Source organism: Nycticebus coucang, chromosome 2 (assembly GCF_027406575.1).
Source record: "Nycticebus coucang isolate mNycCou1 chromosome 2, mNycCou1.pri, whole genome shotgun sequence".
Classification (NCBI taxonomy): Eukaryota; Metazoa; Chordata; class Mammalia; order Primates; family Lorisidae; genus Nycticebus; species Nycticebus coucang.
In genome coordinates this window covers 122,126,158-122,141,040 of record NC_069781.1, presented here as the reverse complement: position 1 = coordinate 122,141,040, position 14,883 = coordinate 122,126,158, and the positions used below count along the sequence as shown (strand labels likewise).

The 14,883-nt window shown below is 40.3% G+C and overlaps 1 protein-coding gene across 10 annotated transcripts in view; it reads left to right on the top strand.

Moving 5' to 3' along the window:
* The window catches only part of AKAP13 (A-kinase anchoring protein 13), a 317,276-nt gene that overhangs the window by 165,753 nt on the left and 136,640 nt on the right, over nucleotides 1–14,883 (top strand). For all 10 annotated transcript variants that reach the window (XM_053581736.1, XM_053581737.1, XM_053581741.1 and 7 more), the window contains one exon: nucleotides 1,861–1,994. In XM_053581736.1, coding sequence (XP_053437711.1) covers nucleotides 1,861–1,994 — 134 coding nt within the window. The remainder of the gene's footprint in view (nucleotides 1–1,860; nucleotides 1,995–14,883) is intronic.

Sequence of the window (14,883 nt, the reverse complement as noted above, 5' to 3'; positions counted from 1 at the left end):
ACAGTTCAGAGAAAAGCAGCCATTGGTGAAGAAATTGGTGCTTTTTTTTCAGAAAACAGCCAAGACCGGGGAAAGTCCCTAGTCATGTTGCCCTAGAGAAAAATCACCTGAATGTGATCTCAGAACTAAAGGGTATTTCTTAGCCACTGTACATTCCACTCATGGATTTAACCCTTCTCTTTTGTGAGTGAGGAGTTACAGGTTTAACTGCGAGTTTGGAAAGAACCAATTAAAAAGAAGGGGATGTGATGCGTCACCCATCAGGAGCATTGGGCAGTGTGTAGGAGTTGAGGGTGCATGACTGAGACACCAGTCCTGCAGAGTTTGCCAGCACCCCACATGCCTCAGTAATCACCCGTTCACTGGTGTGGCTGGCTGCTATGCCAAGGTGCTTATTTTCAGTTGATAGGTATAGGATTGCGCCAAAAATCACATTCCTAGATGAATAAGTTAAAAACCATCAGCAACCCCATTTACCCTCAGAAATTATTCTGACTCACTTAGAAATGCTTTGACCAATGAATAGTCCTAAGGGGATTGCTTAGTCATTTTTTTCCAAAACTTTAATTACATTTTATGAAATTTGACACAAATTTTGGTTCTCTGGGCAAGGAACCTTGTTTACCCACTTTTAAACTGCTAGTAAGATGATACAAGGGCAAAGAAAGAAGAAAGGAGATTTATAAATCTTCATTTATACAAATGTAGCTTTTCTAAACCTAATGTAGACTTTTGTACATGTCACCTGTGTTGCTGGAATAAAATCTTCTTACAACAGTGGTGAGAGAAACTCCTCTGCTCTTTGGGGTGAGGAGCATTTTTCTCTGGCAGAGTAGTGGCATCACTTGTGACAGAAAGTTTTCCACATGAAGCTGAGATGCGAGTTCCATTTGTATTTGGATTATTAAGGTGAATTTTCACTGTTCAATCATGTGTCTCCTTTGAAGAAGTGTCAGGAGACTAAATTTGTCTCAGACCTCATTTTTATCCCTTCCTTCCTGTATTTGCTTGACCATATGGTGGTCAAGTAACAAAAAACACCACTGTTTTGTCTGTGGAGCACGGCCAGCAGGAGGTCAAATCTGTAATTCTGGAGAAAACAGGTATAAAGACTTTTTCTGAAGAAAAGGAATTGGTAGTTTATGATTATGTTTTGGTTTGGGAAGAAATAAGATTTAATAAAAAATAACTTGGTAGAACAGTCGAGTCTTACTAATCGCAGCGATGGGTGGAGCAGGGTGTGTGTGTGTTTTTACAGAAAGTCAGACTGGTCCCAGCGGCATTGTCTCCTTCTCAGTGGGTTTTTTCTTTTTGTCTTGTGCAAATCTCTCTTGCCTTTTTGATGATGACCAAGATGGACAACCATACTTCAGCCAGTCTATGTTCCCTTAAAGGTTATGAGTTTACTTTTCCATACCTAAGTCAGAATCACACCCATGGATTTGTCATGAAAAGTCAGTTGTGGGTGGCACCTGTGTCTCAAGGAGTAGGCCGCCGGCCCCATGTACTGGAGGTGGTGGGTTCAAACCCAGCCCCAGCCTAAACAACTGCAAAAAAAAAGAAAAGTCAGTTGTGAAAATGGACATTCAGTAGTCATTGAATTGGATCTTCCCCTTAGCTTCAAATCCATGCAAAGGCTGGGGAACCCTCCTCCCTAACCCCACAAACCACGTGATAAAGGAATAGCTCAGCACAGAGTCAGAAATGACTCCAGCTCTTGACAGCAAAAGAATATTTTTCCATTTAATACAAAGGCAAAAACAAATAAGACATGTGAAACCTGGAGCATGTTGTATAAATAGTTAAGTCTCAGGAACCTGTGTTTTTAAATGTACTCTATAACCCCCTTGTTCACTTCAGATATGCCGGACACGAAAGCTGACGATGAAGTGGATTTTCTGAGTAATACCATTGCGAGCTCAGTTTCTGAAGAGGCAGCTGCAGGGAGTGTGGCTATTACACTTTCAGTGAAGCAAGGCCTGAAGACCCAGGCGGTAAGTGGCATCAGTGATCTGTGTGAGCACAGTGCGCCTGTAGCCTAGTCAGCTGCGTCTGGTTGTTGCGGCTGGCTTTGTTGTTGATTTTGGGGAGCACAGTATTATTTTTCCCCCTTCTCTCTTCTGTTCTGTAATATGCATGTGTTGTTGCAGTTAACTTTTGTATAGGTTATATACCACGCAGCAGAGTTTGGGAATGAGCCTCTCCTACATGAATCCCTTGGAGATTATGATGACCGACCAACATTTTCTCCATGAGCACAAGACTTTGAAATGTGTCATCGAGCTTAGATTATTACAAAATGAGAGTTACCACAAAAGGGGATCTATAAAAGCCTTCATTAAACTCTTCTTTATATAGAATCTGGTAGCAAAAATTAGATTTTTTTTACTTCATAGCTTTGTAGTAATCATCTAAAATGTGAATGAAGTAGTTCGCTTTTAGGGGTGAAAAAGATTTAGTAAGTTTTTTTGAAAACAGTTTTATTGAGGTATAACTCACATACCATAAAATAAGCCCATTCAAATAAAGCATACCGTTCAGTGGATTTTAATATATATATGTATACACACCTAGAGATTAGTGCAACTATCACCACTGTTGTAATTTAAGAATGTTATCACCCTAAAAAGAAACCCCATATCCTCTGAATAGCTTCTGTCTCCCTTTCCCCTCCCACAGCCCCAGCATTCCCTGGTCTGCCTCTGTCTCTGGATTCACCCATTCTGGAACCTCCTATAAATGGAATCATCCAATAGGCCGTCTTTCGTGACTGAATTCTTTCACTGAGCATAATGTTTTCAAGGTTCATCCATGTTGTAGCGTTGATCAGTATTTCATTGCTTTTCATTGCCAAATAGTATTTTGTGGTATGGATATTCCATACTTTGTTGTACATTTGGATTGTGGACACTTTTTGGTCTTGTGAGGCAGAGTCTTAGTTTATCGCTCTCGGTAGAGTGCAGTGGCGTCACAGCACACAGCAACCTCCAACTCCTGAGCTTAGGCAATTCTCTTGCCTCAGCCTCCCGAGTAGCTGGGACTACAGGCACCACCACAACTCCTGGCTATTTTTTTGTTACAGTTTGGCTGGGGTCGGGTTTGAACCCGCCACCCTTGGTATATGGGGCCACAGGTGCTGCCCAGAATTGCTGGATCTTAATAGTAATTCTATATTTAATATTTATTAGATATTTAAAAGTATTTCTTTTCAGGGTCTTGAGATTATTTTTCTTCTCGTTTAAAGCTATTAACTTTTAAAACAAGGGAACTTGAGAGAAACAGTGCTGTACACTTTAGAGTCCACGATGGTCAAAGAAAACCTTTAGAAAGCTAAAAATCAAGTTACCAGAATAACTCATACTGCCCCTTTTTGAAAGTTGGTGTCCCTTGGCTGGACTTGACAGGGGACTGTTTTTGGTCTTCAGAGGACTAAGTTGGAATTTTTTCTTGAAGTTACTTCAGTAGGTAAACAAAATCATCAACTATCTCAAGCTGTTTGAAGCATATGAACAGTGATAAACAAGTCTTGTTTTATTGGAGTACAGTGCTAAGAAGGCGCTGACTGTTCCAACCCACCCCAGTACAGATAATATTCATGACTAATGCCTGGGTGGTGACTTGTATAGCAGGCGTTAATTCAGACAAATGTTGCTTTTGCCCTGGGGGAAGAAAAGAGAACACACCCTGCATGGGTACATGTGTCTTTGTTTCCAGACGCCCTTCAGAAAGGGAAGGAAAAAACTCACATCCTTGAATTGAATCCCCTGTTTCTTAGTCCCCATTTTAATGTTGTAGTGTAGTAGTGTCATTGAATCCAGGATGGTGCTTGGCTGCAGGCCCTTTACTTTCTGATGAGGGATATCTCACCTGGCTGGAAGAAGAGTTTGGGGGTTGATTTTCTAACCTAGGACTTACCCAACAGGGAAATTCCCAGGCTCTGTGATTGGTGATATTTTAAGAAGCCTCAGAAGCATATAATTTATTTCTTGCGGGAGAAGATCTATGCTTTGGTCTGCTTCCACCTTGCATAGTTGGAGAAAATGTATGTGAATGGGAAGGTCACTTCACAATTTTCAGTTGTAAATATTAGAAGTTTTTGTGTTCACAGCATTGTTTTAGTGATGTGAAATCTTGACCCTCTGTTGCTCTGCCAAACGTGCCTTATTTGCTGTGAATTGAAAAGTAAAGCATGAGCGCACACTTAAATTTTCCCCATGTTTCATTCTCTTTTCCCATTTAACTCTCCATAGACTGCATTCTATGTGTAGGCTTTCACTGGTTCAGGAAAGAGCAAAGGTCTGCTAACTTTTCTGTGAGGGACAGACAATAGATATTTTAGGCTTTGTGGAACAGTCACTGTCACAGCTGATTTTAGTTTTATGGTGTGAAAGCAGCCATATACAGTATGGAAATGAATGAGTGTGACTTTGCTTCAGTAAAATTTAAATTTATAGATGTTGAAAAGAATTTCTGTAGTGTTCATGTATGTGTCCAGAAATATTCTCATTTTGAATAATTTTTTTCTAATCATTTAAAAATGTAAAATCTCCTAGGTTCTTTTCTTGGGCTGTGCATAAACACATGGTAGGGCACTGGCCTTCAAAATACTTAACGTACCAATGCACGAAAAGAAAAAGGAAGTGAGCTGATTTCTTACTTAAAATTGCTTTGGGATGGAATGTCTAATTATTAAACTATAGGTTAGGGGCAGGAAGTTCAAATTCTGTCTTTCCTGAATTAGCTTCTCTAGAGCTCAGTTTTCACATCTTATCTTTTAGTCTTTAGTCTTTTAGAGTTGTATGTTCATTCTGAAAAAGATTTAGTTTGTGATTGTAGTTCAAGGAGGAGTGGTATTTGTATAATATTATTTTAATCCAGTCTTTCTGACACATGCCCAGTCTGTGTTGGCTTTGGGTATAGGCCAGTCAGTGCTTCATTGAATCATCCTCTCCAGATGTAAAACAGAACAAATTCCTATATCTTATGCTTTGCTAGTAGGTTGAAAACCTAGAATAATAATAATAATAATGAATTTATTGCAGTTTTCTAGCAAATACAAAGAATCTATGTAAATTCTTAGGGATGTGTTCCTGCTTTGTAACCTTCTTTAAACATATAATTGTCAAAGTACAGAAACGTCCTTCGATAGTGGCACTACCAAGGATTTAAAGGAAAAAGCTACACTTGGGTTTTCATTAGGCTAGTGGCAATACTCAGTAGTCTAGTCTGATACCTGTCATACAAACTAAAGAGTAATTTTTCATTCTGTAACCTGCTTGACATGTATTGCAAATTATCCCTTACTTTAGAGGTGAAATGCTGAAAGTCATGGTTCATGAAGGAATTAGACAGTATCAGCATTCATGTTTCTTATATTTGAGGAGAAAACACATGCACGTGTTAAATGCTGCAGAATTCTCAATAGTCTTTAACTGATGTTTCTTCAACTGGGTTGAAAATGTTCACAGTTTTGAGGCAAAGTCATTAAACATACATGGTAGAAGCTCCATAACTGACCATCTCCTTAAGTTAACTTAATTTTCACAGACGGGTCGTGTACCACATGTACCTATCAGTACAACAGGCCTAGTTCTTTCTGCTGACCCCCTGTGTATGCTGACCGGCTTGTCACAGTTCTTTGGGTGCTGCTTACTGAGGTCCTACTGTATTATGGTTCATTGCCATCGTTCATTTTGTGGTTGTATTTTGTTAGTAAGTATTGCCAAAGTTTTAGTACTAGTTCACTATAATATCCAATATTATCTTCTCTTACATAACTGGTTTCAAGGTTCTCAGATTACCTTTTATTGTCTTGTTTCCTCAGTGAGTTAATGTATGTCCAGTGTTGAGAGCTTGGCACATAGTATATACAGTTTTGCATTATTATTACTGACTAGTTGTATAATTCCAGATTCCAGTATCCCATTCACTCATTTAAGTAACTAGTGGAATATGGTGGTTTAGACTCAGTTATTGCTACTTAAACATACGTTATAATAGTATCAAGAATGCTATCAGAAGTTAATGTTGGGAGATGTGGAACTTGGTTTACTTCTGAAACCTTTAGAATTTGAAGGAACCTCAAAGATTACCTAAAGTATAACTCCTTTGCTTTGTTGAAGAAATGGGTTCAGTGTAGTTAAATGACCTAACCTTGTTTCACAGCTAGTTAACCGTCAACTGAACTAGAACTGTGCTAGTGATGTTTCCAGAATCCTATTGTTTCTTGAAGAATCATCCTCAGAATATACTAGATTGGGCCTCAGGAAGCCAAATCTCCTAGATTTAGGATGGGTTTTTGTTTTGAACAAATATTCCTGAGTGATGCTTATCCTCACTAAAATTCAAAACCATCGCATTGTACTCATGCTTTTGGTGGTAGCTGGAGAAATTCCTTTGGCCATTTTAGGATCAAAGCTGGTTTACTTTAAAGTAAGTCTCTTGGGCTCGGCACCTGTGGCTCAAACAGCTAAGGCGCCAGCCACATACACCAGAGCTGGCAAGTTCGAGTCCAGCCCCGGCCCACCAAACAACTATGATGGCTATAACCAAAAAACATCTGGGTTTTGTTTGGGCGCCTGTAGTCCCAGCTACTTGGGAGGCGGAGGCAGGAGAAACACTTGAGCCCAGGAGTTGGAGGTTGTAAGCTGTGATGCTATGGCACTCTACCCAGGGCAACAGCTTGAGGCTCTGTCTCAAAATAAATAAAGTCTCTTGGTAGTATTTAGCTGCATCTAAACAGATAATAAGAACAAAAGAGCTTATTTGTCCAAAGTGCTTGCTTTTGATGCAGAAATCACAAAGATTTCATGCCTGTAATCCTAGCACTCTGGGAGGCTGAGGCGGGTGGATTGCCTGAGCTCACGAGTTCGAGACCAGCCTGAGCCAGAGTGAGACATATATGGTAGAAGCTCCATAGCTGACCACTATCTAAAAAGAGCCAGTGTTGCGGCGGGCACATGTAGTCTCAGCTACTTGGGAGGCTGAGGCAAGAGAATTGCTAAAAGCCCAAGAGTTTGAGGTTGCTGTGAGCTGTGATGCTATGGCACTCTACCGAGGGTGACAAAGTAAGACTCTGTCTCCAATAAATAAATAAATAAATAAGATTATCTAGACCTGCCTTTTCTTTTTCTTTTCTTTTTCTTTCTACAGAGTCTCACTCTATTTCTCTCAGTAGAGTGCTGTGGCATCACAGCTCACAGCAACCTCCAACTCCTGGGCTTAGGCAATTCTCTTGTCTCAGCCTCCCGAGTAGCTGGGACTACAGGCACCCGCTGCAACGCCCAGCTATTTTTTTGTTGCAGTTCTTCAAAACCACCACGCTCTATATATGGGGCCAGCGCCCTACCCACTGAGCCACAGGCACCGCCCTTCCTTTTATTTCTTAAAGAATGGTATGGAAAAGTATAGAGCCAGGGGGTGAATTGTGAAAGCAAGAGATGACATTGAATTCTTCAGTAAAGAAAGCCTTCTGGGCCCACTCACCTTGCGAGTGTGCTCCACAGGGTAGTCAGGAAAGAATTTAGAGTCCTGTTTCTCTGCCCGGTGTCTGCCCAGAACTATAGACAGATATTCTCTATGTGTTGTAGGGATCTTTTCTCCCCAAGTGGCCAAGTTCATTAGGAAGGAGCTTACCTCCCCTGGGGTATCTGTTCATTTGAGGTATCTTTGTACTAATTTCTTTTCCGAATGCTCATGGCACAAGCTTATTAGCCATATGGAACAACAGTCAGTTTCTTGAGCCAGTATATCTTGTCACGGTGCCCATGGGCCTAGCCGCCAAACACTCAAGGACAACTATAAAATTCCATACGTTGGGTATTAGATTACTGGGAAAATCTATTCTTTATTTAATATACCGTACTCAATCAAAACATTTTACATCAGAACCAGGATCCCTTTTAAAATAATTATATAACTGAACATCAAATTAACTCAATTTCTATTCCTACCAAAGTATTAATGTTTGTTTCTTTAGGGTAGTCGGAAGGGCAGTGTTAGTCTTGGAATATTTTTCAGTTAATACCTCCTTGAGTTCTCTGTCCTTTCATTATTTTTTAATGAAACACTTTGTTTTCTTTCCCGTGTCTCAAGGGGGCGAGCTTGCATTTCCATCTCTAGTCCAGGAGTTTGGTTAAAAGCCTTTGTTTTGTGAGGCTGGCTGTTCACAGCTTTCTGGTTCAGCTCTATGTGAAAATGTGGCAGCCACCAGGCTGTTTGGTAACTACGCTGAAGCTGTAACACTGATGTTCAACATGGCTTACATGGCTTACACGTCTCACCCTATTATTTAATAGTTGTCAATTTTTAAAAAGGTCCTTTAAAAATGTCTTTGCCATCATATTTACGTATGTGGTTTTGTCACCTAAGAAAAGGCAAACTGACCTCTTTTTGAATCGCCAATAAGTCTTATTTGCATGCAGTTGGCATTTAACAGAGCCGAGGTCTCCCTTTAATTGTCCCTTTTGGGTTAAAGCTAGAGAAAACTTAATTTCTCAGCTTTTTCCTGTAAACTTTTTGGAGGCACTTTTCTTTTTTTTTGTTTTTAACAGTCAAGTCTGGCTCTTTCTCCTCAGGGTTAGAATACATTCACTTCATCATAGCTTACAGCAACCTCAAATTCCCCTCCATATCCTCCTCCCCTTCTGTTTTTTATACAGACTGGGTCTTGCTCTTACTTAGGCTGGTCTCTTGAACTCAAGTGAACCTTCTGCCTCAGTCTCCCAGAGTGCTAGGATTACAGGCCTGGAGACACTTTCTAATCTTCTCTGAAATGGAGAGTTTCCAGGAAAGTCTTGCAGTGGTTCCTTCTACAGATTTTTAATGTAGTTGCAGAGAAGAACCCTAGATTGTAAAGCTGCAAATGGCAAAACTATATTCTTAATGTAAAACTATCCATAGATAATGTTTGTAAGTGTGTAATTTAATGTTCTGGTTATACATTTTTCAAGTGACCTTGAGCAAGTTATTTAATTTCTTTGGTCTCTGTTTTCTCCTTTGTATAATGGTTTTTTTGTTGTTGTTGTTGTTGTTTGTTTGAGACAGAGTCTCACTATGTCGCCGTTGATAGAGTGCCGTGGTGTCTCAGCCTCCCAAGTCCCAAGTAGCAGGGACTATAGGAGCCTGCCACAATGCCTGGCTATTTTTTGGTTGTAGTTGTCATTGTTGTTTAGCAGGCCCAGGCCATGCTAGAACTCACCAGCCTCAGTGTATGTGGCCGGCGCACTACTCAATGAGCTACGGGTGCCAAGCCTTTATAATGGTTAATATCAAAAATTTCTGCCAGCTCTTAATTTTTGATTAGTGTATGATTCTAAAATGATTGGAATAAATTAAAAAATGTGGAGGTCTATATTGTTTGGTAGACCATAAAGAAAATTGGGGGACTTTAAGATTACACTTTGTGTAGTGTGATTTCTTAGTGATATCTTGCTCCTTGGCCACCAGTGTAGTAAAGGTGGCCACTGTGTATGAAATTGTCCACTCTATCCAGAAAAAGTTACAGGAGTACCAAATTCCAGTGTTTCTAGTCTCCTAAGCTGCTCAATTTTGTGATACAGCTTTTGGCTTTGATTTCATTCATTTATTCATTTAGGAAACAGTATAAATAAATTGTCTTTCTTTGGTCAAGGGATTGCATTAAATATCTAGCAAACTTTTAAAAGTTATTGTTTCTACCCTCAGCATACTTAAATGAAAAACCAAACATAGGTAAAATCTCAGTATGTGAGACTAGCTATCAGGTGCCATCAGTGTGCTATAGGAATTCACAGAGAGAGGAGTTCTCAGGAGGTGCTTATCTGAAATGTGGGGGCATTTCCTGGGTGACACCCATATTGCAGCAAACGTGATATCAACTGGGTTTAGATTCAGGGAGCCATTTTTGTGCCTTCCAACCCTGTAGTTACTTCTTTCTTTCACAGTGCACTCAGCCCCTCAAAGATGATAGCATTGCCTAAGAATTGCCAGAAATGTCCCATTTGCAAGGTTACTGGTCTGCCCAACTAGGAAACTGAGAAAGTTACATTATCATAGAAGTATGAAGAATAGAAGTATTCAGTAGCATAGGAACCATGTGGGAATTAAACAAGTAGTGCTTCTGTTTAAATATTTCCATTCAGCCAGTGAAAGCCTATGTTCTCCTGCCTTGCTGCTTTAACTGCATGCAGTGATGTATTTTGCTTTCATTCTGAGAACCCCTACAGCCCTGTCACTGCTTGTGGACATAAACAATTATTATGACATTGTCTTAAGTATTTACTCCAGTGTGCATGTGAAGTCTTCCAAAAAAGTTAGTTGGTGGTGAAAATGCCTTTTGAGAAGTTTAGGGCACAGAATTCTCTTATGAGCACATTTAAAATACCTTGAGTTTTAGCCGGGCATTGTGGCGGGCGCCTGTAGTCCCAGCTGCTCGGGAGGCTGAGGCAGGAGAATCACATAAGCCCAAGAGCTGGAGGTTGCTGTGAGCCGTGTGACGCCACGGCACTCTACTGAGGGAAGTAAAGTGAGACTCTGTCTCTACAAAAAAAAAAAAAAATACCTTGAGTTTAAGCCTAACTTGGAGGTTAGTCTAAAACAAAATATTTATTATGTTGGTCTTCCTTATCTGCAGTTGGCATTTGATCCTGGCTCAGTCACCAAAATTGATATACTTTTAAGAATTTTGAAAGCTTAATCATTCCACTGGGGTTGGAGTTTAGGGGTTACAGATGTGTCAAAATGAACATTTTTCATATGTGATTTCTATTCCCCCTAAAACTATTTGTAAGAAATTTCTGAAATTGTTTGAACTAATTCTAATAGAAATACAGTTGAGTTTTCGTAGTTGACCACCTCCTTAAGTTGACCTACTTTTCGCAGACCAGACATGGACCTCATCTCTGTCAGTATTGTAGGCCTAATTCCTTGTATTGACCACCTTTTTTGTTGACCAGTTTGTTACAGTTCGTTAGGTGGTCAACATACTGTAATTGGAGTAAGTATTACAGCTTCACAAAGTGAACCCTGTGGGAATATTTATTTCAAAGTGTAAACTGGTTCCGGAGCTTTCGTTCATGTGAGATATGTTCATATGTGTTGTTTCCCTTCCTGTGTAGAACATGAGGGACCTTGGGAGCAGCGTACCATCTGGGAAATTGTTTGTTTATCCCCTCTCTGAGGCAGTTAAAAAAAAAGGTGGAGAGAGAGACGTAGTTAAACATTACGAATATTTTATTGCTGGGAATCTCCTTGAAGAAAGATCAATTTAAAAAGTGCTTAAATTGGAACTGTCCCATCTCCCTTTTGTCCATTTGTAGAAAGAGCATGGGATGAGAAAATTAGTAGTGGAGTCATTCAAAGTTCTTTTCTATTCATTTTCTAGCTTGTGTAACGACAAGGATCTCAAATCTTCCAGCAAGAATTGTTTTCATTGATACAGCTGTTCTCAACCTGTGGGTCGCGACCCATAGGAACTGTATTAAAGGATCGCAGCTTTAGGAAGGTTGGGAACCACTGCATTAATAGAATCTTAGTGTAGGGAAGTGTTTAGTGATTGGGAGGTTGGTCCTTTAATGTTCAGGGAGGGAACTTGGGCCCAGACAGCTTGTGTGATCAAAAGCCTGTCATCATTTGCCCAGCTGGTTACTGGTAGAGACTTCCCTGCTTGCCCACCTCTGAGAACACCTGGTCACACTAAATTAGCTTCTCAGTGTCACACAGTGGGCTGGAGGGGCCCTACAAGCCTCCCCAGTATTTCTGCTGATTCCAGTTCTGTTCTTGTTCCACTGTGGAAATTCTTAAATAGAGCTGTCTTTACTGGTCAGTGATTTTCCTCTACTTTATTAAGTACTTTAATTTCCACACCTTCATACATTGAGAAAAATTATGGGAAGGGTACAGCTGAATATGACCTAACGCCTTTGCTGTGGTTACTGCCCTGGTGGCTCTGCAAGTGTTCCTTTTAGCAAATTGCTGTCTGCTAGAGATTCTTAGAGGCTTGTGGTTGGGCAATATGTAGATTGCAATACAGGGCGATTTGGACAGACTGAAATTTCCTCCTTCCTATTGTCTTCTCCTTCCAGAGAATGGTATCTTTATTTTCATGCGCACCTGTTCTGTGGTACCTTTCTTGACATTTAGTGAAAATTGTTATCTGCCAAGGCAGGCAGAGGATCTTTGGTTCTAAAGAGCCTGCACAAATCACTCAGGGTTCCAGGTTTGTTTAATGCTGTTTGCTGACAGTGCCTCTGTGGACAAATGACTTGGGAAGGGAGGAGTCTTCTGCTTGCACATTCTTTGGAAGGAATGTGTCCTAGTAGCCCTGGGGAAAGCAGAATTGTAGGATCCCCTTTTCAGTACTCTTTATCTTTCTGTTTCTATGGAAATAAGAACTTATGGAAAATGTGCTAAGGTCAGTTTTATTTTTGACATCATTAATTTCTTTGTCATCCTTCCTCATTTTGCTACCAAAAAGTCTGTTATATTTATTTTCCCCCCTGAAGAGCCTCACTCTTTTTAGGCAGAAGATCTAGAGGGGAGCAGCGTGCAGAAGGATAAGCAGAGTGGGTTTGGTTCAAGCCTCTCCCTGCTGTGCTGGGCTTGTGGCTGAGGGAGAACCAGGGACCAGCTCAGCTACAGGCCTCTTGAAATTGGGCCAGTCTGGAGGGGATCTGCAAGGAGAAGCAATAGTGCCCCCGTGGCATGCAGTCTCCACTTCATGCGCAACAGGTTGTCTCTTCTAAAAGGCTGAAGAGTTTTTTGCCCTCATTCCACCCCTGTTAGGACCAAGGCTGTGGGGAGACCACAGTAGAGGGGGCACATGCTTGCCTGGAGGAAGGTACTACATTCTGACAGTGTAATTTAGTCATAGGATCTTTGTTATAAGTATTTATTATTGTATTTCCAAAACTATTTGAATCTTTAATTTGCTAACATCTACTATTTTGCATACTGAAGGTTGTAGTCAAAACCAGGGATGCCATGCTGGGTAAAACAAATAAGATTATCTCATCCTTTATTTATTTTAAAATGTATTTTAAATACTCCTCCTGTCTAAACTCTAACTTTACTTGATGACCAATCTCTTTTCTTTTTTTGTACTCTGTTGCAAAAAACAAAGAAATGAACCGAAAGCTGTCACCTGAGTCCTGGGAACTCAGAGAAAGGATGTTTTATTGTTGAGGCCTATCTACACGCTGATCCTTCTACTGTTCTGGTAGCATTAAATGGAGTTTTGCTGAAATGTTTCACTCAAGGAATTTTCCCTGTTGACAGCATTGCTTGTCTTAAAATAGAAGAGTTGGTCTTTTCATTCCAGTTCCAGAAAGTGATGCCTGTGTCATGATTGTTTTGCCATGGAACAGTTCCTGTCTCTATTACCCTCATACACAACACGATAGGCTGTGTTCCTTCCTGGGAGTCATTGGATTTCCCTAATGGGATGATGGAAAGGAGGGAAATAGAGCTCTGGCCCTCTTCCCTCATTAGTGCTAAAATCTGCTGCTGTGTCTGCTTCACATCAAGCTCAGTGGATTATTTTTCTCCTTGTCTGAGAATGTTCTTTCCTCCTTGAGTAGGGAAAAGGATTTAAATGCTGGCTTTCTTGACGTGGAACTTTAATACAATTGCTATTCCAGCTGGACCCATTAAAAGGAATACCTGCAAGCTGTGGGAAGAAATTATTTCAACATTGGCATATATTAAGTACATACCTAATATATAATGTGGACATTGCTCTTAGGTTTGCTTTTTAAGTTGAAAGACTGTCTTGTAGGATTTGAGAAGAGTTTGGCATTAGCACACCCTGCAACCCCTTAGGATTTTATGAAGCTTCTGGAGGGTCTTAAGAGATCTTGGCAGTGGGGAATACAGATGATTATCAGAGTTATAGCATATCGCTCCCTGCTCACTTTTGGTCACGTACTAGGAGCTGCTGTGCGTTCAGCTGTTCTGGAGCAGGAGGAGGAAGAAGGTGGCAAACGCATCAGTGCTTAACAGTGTCAAGGTTTCCTTTCTTTGTTCTGTTCCTATGGGAAGTTGTACTGCCATTTGTTTCTTGGCATGGTTCTTTAGGAAGGAGAAGGGGTTAAATAAAAACAAAGCAATACATGCTCTTTTATAAATATAATCTCTGAATAAGTCTTGCTGTTCTTTCAAAACTTGGCCTCACCCTGTTGGTTATCCAGTACCAGCCATGGATTAGTGACAGACGTGAAGGTGCCCCGAAACATGACTGTTGAACAAAGTTGCCCTGATCCTTCCTCAAAAGGCTGGTTAGTGGCAGCTTGGAGCAGGAAGGAGGGAGGTTATAGAAACGAAAGGGAAGATAAAGGAGAGCTTTAATTGGGGGCTGGCAGCATGCAAAAGGATAAGTGTAAATCCCTTTACAGCATCTGAGACTGGCTGTGTTCCAAAGCATGAAATGACAACATCTGTGAAAAGACCTGAGTTGTCTAATTCTTCTAGCAGTTGTTCTTATAACTTGTAGTTTATCACCTAAGCATAGGGTGGAGAAGATGGAAATGGTAAGTTTTTTGTTGTTGCTGCTGCTGTTGTTAAAAGAAGAGCTAGCTGACTTCTTCCTTTGAAAAGCATTTTCTCACAAAACCAACTAATTTAGTCTAATGGAGGGAGGAAGATAATTGCACAAATCTAAATAAGTAAAAGTGGGACTTGTTAAATATCTTTAAAAGCAAGGCTCTTAATTTATATACACAATTACTTGGGAAATTACAACAGCTTTTGCTAAGTGGAGGCACTGCTGGGCCATTTTCTTGTAAGACGACTTCAAATATTGACATTCATTTTCACAAAAGAAAAGTTCTTTTAGGAAGTTTTTTAAAATAAGCAAATAGTAATTATATTTGACAAATGCATGTCATTACTTTTAAATTTAACAAGCCA